Genomic DNA, 7,647 nt, shown 5'->3' with positions numbered 1-7,647 from the left:
ATTCTCAATGGCAATAGCACACACTTTGGCATGCTACTAGTCCTACATACTTACACCTAGAATCCCCATTCAAACCTATTTAGGTTCATCTTATGGTGGACATGTTTGCCTTAAAAGGAATCTTTGAAATGTTTCATAGTTTTAGAAATATAGTGCTTTAAATTTGAGAAATGTATAATGGCAGATAGTGGCACGTCAAAAAATCACTTTCACCTAGAAACTCCATTCACTCGTTTTATAATTCAGCTTACTGTGGAGACACATGCTGGAACCTTTTACTTGTGTGACCTGGTGATATGGATGACACCGGACACAATACTGCATTTGGGGTTGTTTATTATCAGACTGTCCTTCAGCAAATGAGAACAGTTTTAAGTTATTTTTTAGAGTTTCCAATTTAAGGTTGGTGTTGATAAAAGACAACAAAGGTAACAAAACAAAACAAAAAGAGCAGCTTGTCTTTGCTAACAACAATACTCTGTCCTATTTAAGGTGCACAAATAACTGTAGTGATACCTCTTTACATGAACTCTTTGGTGCATCTCACAGCACATGAAACACAGGTTTCATCAACCTCCTTCAGCAAATGCTTGCAGCATGAAGCTGTACAACACTCCTCTGCTCACTACTGTTGCATGTGAACACAATCATGTTTTAGAATATAAACAACTCTCCACAATCATGGACAGTGGCAGTAAAATGGAAGATGATTCACTTCCTGCTTCCTCTACTACAACTTCCTCTCTGGTACACCTGGCCCTGGGAAGACCCATAGGGGTTTAGTGCCATCTAGTGGTTTCTTCTGGAACATGCTATTTTCCACTTGGCCACATACTCCCCTGCTAAAAAAGTCACCGTCCTCGGTGACTTAATAACTCTTAGTAACTCTGAGTGAAATGGCATCACATGCAGATATGGGTACATGGTGTGGATTTGGGTGTACCCCGGCGTTTGCTCTCGAAGTCCTACGAGGTCCAGGCACAGGTACATTAACCCCTATATCCCTATCTGAGCTATCTCTGGTAGCAGGAACATGTATTTCTACCTCTGGTTCACTATCAGAAAATGTCAAATGTACTAATCCAGCATCATCTCCAGACTCTGTGTCCTCTCTGTCCAGACCATCAGAGATCTCATCGCTCTCCCCATTTACCCCCTGGTGCAGCTGTGGACAAGGGACTTCCTCCAACACTATACACTCTGGATCTGTGTAGACTGGAAGTGGAACAGACTCAGAGGGGGCATGAACGGTTATCATTGTAGGGGCACTAACTCTCTCTCCCCTGGGAGCAGGTATAAGGCCGACACATGGTCTAAGATCAACTCTGTGGACCGTCTTAACTGGACCACCCTCCACCGGCTCCACAGTATGAGTGGTACCTTGGATCTCAACCACTCTATGAACAGTAGGACTCCAAGCATCTTGGATCTTATTTCTGCCCTGAGGTCTGTGGCGAAGGTACACTAACTGACCCACATTAACCTGAGGACAATACACTTTGTGTTTGTCTAACTCCACCCTTTCTGCTGCCTTCAGCTCAGAATACTCCTTTGCTCTGGCGTGTGCTTCAGTAAGTCTCTCCTGATGTACTACCAACCAATCATGCTTCTTGTCCTGCACTGGCTTCTGTCCTAACAGAGCATCTACAGGGAGGTGTGGATGAACTCCGAACAACAGATAGTAAGGTGCAAAACCCGTAGTCGCATGAGGTGTCACATTGTAGGCATAGACTAGCTCTGCTAAGTGCTCAGGCCAACGGCGCTTCTTCTCTGGCGGCAAGGTACGTAAGAGGTCATGAAGTGTTCTGTTATACCTCTCACACTGTGCGTTCCCCTGAGGGTGGTGAGGTGTGGTGCGGGATTTCTTTACACCATACAGTTTGCACAACTCTGCAATAACGTCACTCTCAAAGTTTCTGCCCCGATCCGAATGTAAACGCGCCGGGGCCCCATACTTCATGAACCACTCCCGGAGGAGAACTTTAGCAGTAGTATCTGCCTTCTGATCCCGGGTCGGGAAAGCCTGTGTGAACTTTGTGAACACATCTGTTACTACTAAAACATTCTCCCGACCATCAGAGGCAGGTTCTAAGATGGTGTAGTCTACTGCAACTACCTCTAGAGGCCGTGTGGCTAAAAACGACTGCATGGGAGCATGTATCTTGGGCTGTGGCATTTTGGTGAGGACACATCTCTGACATCGTTTAACCCACTGTTCCACATCATCGTACATTCCTACCCAGAAACATCTCTGTTTAAGAAGGTCCTGTGTTCTTTCTATCCCTTGGTGCCCCATGCTATCATGCACACTTCCAAGGACTTTTTCCTTCAAACAGTCAGGTAAAAGGAGCTGGTGACATTCACCTACATGAACATCATCTATCACACGATAGAGTAAGCCATCTATCTCCTTAATCTTGGACCACTGTCTAAGTAAGGACTTTACAGGCTTGACTAATCCTGATCTCTCCCTAAAGGTAGGTTTCTGTTTCCTGTCCCAAAACTGTCTGAAGGTACTGAGTGTGGAGTCAGTGCTCTGAAACTGTCGTAACTCTTCCTTAGTGTACCCAGGCAAAGTGGGGGAGTTACCCTGCCCATCACTCCCATCTATACTCTGAGCGGTCTCTGAGACACGAGCCTGCCTCACTTTACAATTCTTAATCCCTGCAGTTGTTAACTCTGTACTCAGAGCTGTCCCTTTTCTGAGATTACAAATGGCTATACAATCATCAAACTCAAGATCATCTGGGTGTGGTTGGGGCTCCCCTGCAAATCGCTGCCTAGAGAGGGCATCGGCAGCAGTGTTACATCGGCCTGGGCGGTACTTTACCTCAAAGTCGAAAACAGCTAACTGAGCTACCCAGCGTTGTTCAATGGCGCCTAATTTAGCTGTGTTAAGATGGCACAAAGGATTGTTATCTGTTATGACTGTGACCTTAGAGCCTAGTAAGTAACCTCTGAACTTTTCAGAAATTGCCCACTTCAGGGCAAGCAGCTCAAGTTTCATACTGCTGTAGTTCCTGTCATTCCTCTCTGCGTTACGCAGTCTCCTACTGGCATATGCAATTACTCTTTTATTCTTGCCTTGCTGTTGGTATAGGATTGCACCTAATCCTAGGCTACTGGCATCTGTCTCAACAGTGAAAGGAAGAGAAAAGTCAGCATAACCTAACAACGGAGCATCGGTGAGTTTCTCTTTCAGTAGCTCAAAAGCTTCCTGACACTCTGTAGTCCATAAGCTACTAAACAGCTGTTTAGACCTGGACGGGCTGGTGTGCTGATTACAGGCATTCACCACATCATGTAACGGGGCAGCAAACTGAGAAAACCCTTCTATGAATTTCCTGTAATAGGAACAGAATCCTAAATAGGACCGTAGATCCTTGGCTGTACTGGGAACCTCCCACTGCTTCACTGCAGCTATTTTATCAGGGTCAGTTCCTATTCCCTCTGCTGATATCTGGTGCCCAAGGAACCGTACTTCTGACTGCAGAAAGTGACACTTTTCTACTTTGACCTTAAGCCCTGTCTCTCTCAGTCTTTGTAGGACTTTCTCAAGCCTCACTAGATGACTATCAAAGGAATCTGAGTACAGTAAAATATCATCTAGATAAATCAGCATGATTTGGAACACCAAGTCACTCATTGTCGCCTGCATCAATCTCTGAAAAGTTGCAGGTCCATTGCATACCCCGAAAGGCAACCTAGAATATTCATACAACCCAAAGGGTGTTGTAAAGGCTGTCTTAGGTCTGTCTGCCTCGTGTACTGCGACCTGATGGTACCCACTAGCCAGGTCTATAGTTGAAAAGAACTTTGCACCGTGCAGGGCATCAAAACACTCGTCAATGCGGGGCAAAGGAAAAGCGTCCCGTCTGGTCTTTGAGTTTAGTTTCCTGTAGTCGACGCATAGTCGTAGACTACCGTCAGTCTTCCTGACTAGAACTACCGGTGAAGCATAAGCACTAGTGCTTTCCTGGATAACACCCTTCTTCAGCAACTTGGTTATGTGCTCCCTAACCTCGTTATACTGTGTGGGTGGTATACGACGGTATGGCTGTGCCACAGGAATGTCATCTACCAAGTGGATCTCATGTTTGACTCGGTCAGTGTAACCCAGGTCCTCCTCTTGGAAAGCAAACACATCTGAAAACTGGGCTAGAAGTACAGCTAACTGTGCCTGCTCTTCCTCTGTGCCCCCTATGTGTAGCCGACCCAGTACTGTCTGAATGTCACTGTCTGTGATCTGTCTCTCTTTCTGGTCAACAGTCACTTCTTCCTGATCAGCTGAAATACGATGGAAGCGCACCTCTGTCTGGTCATTGCCAACACACTCCACCTGAGACAATATGCCTAGTCTGGTCCGAGGTTTCAACCATACATCCTCCTGAGAAAAGTTCACTACCTGCACTGGGAATATATGTATAGTGGCCTCTGCTACAGAGGGCAGTAACACAAGGCCTCCTGGTAAGGGTGTGTTAGCCGGCTCCAACAACACGTAAGTGTTATCATCAGGTGCTGGTTTGGTACCCTTAGCATACACTGTGACAACAGAACTAGCGGGTATGTGTACAGCATCTCTGCCTGTTATCCTGGCTGTGGATGACTTCCCTACTAACTGACATGTCTGTACCCGCTGGAAGGCTTCCCCCCAGTCTGGATCAAGTTCCCCCCCAAGAGTTTTGTCAAACTCAGTCGTCACCAACTGTTTGCATCGTTTTATTATGTTCATACCAATGAGGCCTGGCACTGGTTCCTGAAAACCCTTTCCCTGTTTACTCAACGCTGTGTTGTCCCTCACTGTCTCTTGTGTGGTTGGATCTTTGACCACTAAGAAACCACACTCGGATATGTTTAACCCCATAGTCTCCATGTCTAGTTCAACATAACCTAAGTATGGTATTGGCAGATGGTTTGCTGCGGTCAATTTGAGCCATTTGGCTGTGGGGACCACGCCCCCTTCATTCCCTTGTAGATGCTGTCTAAAAAAGGACTCAGAAAGGGTACTGACCTGACTCCCTGTGTCTAATAGGCACTTCACCGGAATCCCCCCAATCTGGACCCTAACTTCCCGACAGTCACCCACTGCTCGCTCAAGAAATCGCTCACGATTAAGGGTCTTAGAGCCTTTAGCCTCCCCTCGGATTGCCCGGCTCATGGCCCCCGAGGGTGCTAGTTTCCCTGGTATGATGTACTGTTGGTAGTAGTAGGCTGGCTCTCTGGTTTGTGCTGTGTACACTCCTTCGCGATGTGCCCCACCCCCTTACATCTAAAACAAATAGGCTTCCCATCGTCGGTGAACTGGGGTTTTTGTCTAGGCCTCCCACCCATGTCTCTGTTAAATCTTTCCTTGAGAGTGAGACTCTCCTTAAATGCCATTGTTAGCTCCCCTATAGCCTTGCTCTGCTCTGTCATAACTTTGACAAGGTCCTCTAGAGTGGTCGACTTCTGAGATGTATTACCAGAACATTGGCCCTCCCCCCTGATACTGTCACACACTACCTGCCTGCTCTTGGCAACCTTAGTGTTACAGGGATTATTCTCAAGGGACCAGGCAATAGCCTCCTCACGTACATTTAACAGGGTGGCCTGGGGCTTATCCCTAACCATCTTGCGCAATTCCCTTCTAAGAGCGGAATCTTGCACGCCCTCAATGAATTGATCTCTCACTGCCATCTTAGCATCTGATACAGAATCTGGTTTTTGTTTCAGGGCCAAACGTAGAATCTGGGAGAGTGCATGGGAATACTCCTGAATATCCTCACCCTCTCTCTGCTGCCGACCATAAAACGCTTGTAACAGCTGAGCTACGCTGCGCTTCTCTGCGTAAGCCTCACGTAGCAAACTAAACAACTCGTTAGGGTCTTTAGGATCCCCATCACTGCATAATCTGATCTCCTCTAATGCAGACCCTTTTAGAAGGGAGAGAATGAAATCAACTTTGTCTGCAGGACTTTGACCTCTGGTCCTGATTACACGATCTACCTCCTCAATGAATTCCTCCACTGAGCGACCATCTTTGTCTGGGTCGCCGCTAAAGGGCTCAATATGGCGCTCTCTAGGCACATAAACATATGACCTGTTTGAGGCAGTTAAAGTGGCAATTGCTTCCATGGCGGTATCATGTTTCTTACTCAGTTCAGAAAGCTGGGTTTGCAACTGCTCAACAGGAGTGATCTCTTCTTCCTGGCCTCCTCCGTTGACGTTGTCTCCTCCCTCGTTGCCGTCTCCTTCTCCCATCTCCTCCTGTCTCCTCCTGTCTCGTCTCCTCTTCCTGGCTGACATGGTGAAATGTCTCGGTGCAGACTTGACTCACTCAGTCACTTGCAGCGCTGCAGATTTGGGTTGGTTGATGACTGCGTCTCCTTCTCCTACGATGATCTTCTCCCTCCACGTCCTCAGTGGCGTGTGGATCTCAGCGGTACGGTCACTGGCTCTCCACAGGAATCCCAGGCTGGCGTCACCTACTCAGATCCTCTCCAGCACCGGGCCGCCCGATACCACTACAGTTATTTATGCACTTCACAAGTCTGTCTAATCTATTAAAAAAACCCTAAAAAAATGATAACCCCACTCCTGGTACCAAAATGTGACCTGGTGATATGGATGACACCGGACACAATACTGCATTTGGGGTTGTTTATTATCAGACTGTCCTTCAGCAAATGAGAACAGTTTTAAGTTATTTTTTAGAGTTTCCAATTTAAGGTTGGTGTTGATAAAAGACAACAAAGGTAACAAAACAAAACAAAAAGAGCAGCTTGTCTTTGCTAACAACAATACTCTGTCCTATTTAAGGTGCACAAATAACTGTAGTGATACCTCTTTACATGAACTCTTTGGTGCATCTCACAGCACATGAAACACAGGTTTCATCAACCTCCTTCAGCAAATGCTTGCAGCATGAAGCTGTACAACACTCCTCTGCTCACTACTGTTGCATGTGAACACAATCATGTTTTAGAATATAAACAACTCTCCACAATCATGGACAGTGGCAGTAAAATGGAAGATGATTCACTTCCTGCTTCCTCTACTACAACTTCCTCTCTGGTACACCTGGCCCTGGGAAGACCCATAGGGGTTTAGTGCCATCTAGTGGTTTCTTCTGGAACATGCTATTTTCCACTTGGCCACACTTGTTTTGTAGTTTCTGAGTTATTTAACTTAAACACCCAATGCATTCTCATTGCCTTAAAAGGAATCTTTGAAATGTTTCATAGTTTTAGAAATATAGTGCTTTCAAATTTGAGAAATGTATAATGGGGTCAATGGCAAAAGTTTGTGCTATTGCCATTGAGAATGCATTGGGCGTTTAAGTTAAATAACTCAGAAACTACAAAACATTTAAAAGTAAAAAGTTCCAGCATGTGTCTCCACAGTAAACTGGATTATAAAACGTGTGAATGGAGTTTCTAGGTGAAAGTGATTTTTGACGTGCCACTATCCGCCATTATAAATTATAAATTCTCACATTTAAAGCACTATATTTCTAAAACTATGAAACATTTCAAAGATTCCTTTTCAGGCAAACATGTCCACCGTAAGATGAACCTAAATAGGTTTGAATGGGGATTCTAGGTGTAAGTATGTAGGACTAGTAGCATGCCAAAGTTATAATTATTTTCGGATGGAATACTATAGCAT

At 45.7% G+C, this 7,647-nt stretch overlaps 1 protein-coding gene across 1 annotated transcript in view; it reads right to left on the bottom strand.

Moving 5' to 3' along the window:
- Window positions 1–6,285, bottom strand: part of LOC306939365 (uncharacterized protein) — a gene marked incomplete at its 5' end in the record, with an annotated part of 61,323 nt that extends 55,038 nt beyond the window's left edge. Inside the window, one exon of the mRNA XM_079523952.1 lies at window positions 6,135–6,285. Within this exon, the coding sequence (XP_079380078.1) occupies window positions 6,135–6,285 (151 nt within the window). The remainder of the gene's footprint in view (window positions 1–6,134) is intronic.
- Window positions 6,286–7,647: the final 1,362 nt, after the last annotated feature.

Source organism: Electrona antarctica (genome assembly GCF_951216825.1).
Source record: "Electrona antarctica genome assembly, chromosome: 16".
Taxonomy (NCBI): Eukaryota; Metazoa; Chordata; class Actinopteri; order Myctophiformes; family Myctophidae; genus Electrona; species Electrona antarctica.
This window is presented reverse-complemented; position numbering and strand designations above follow the sequence as displayed.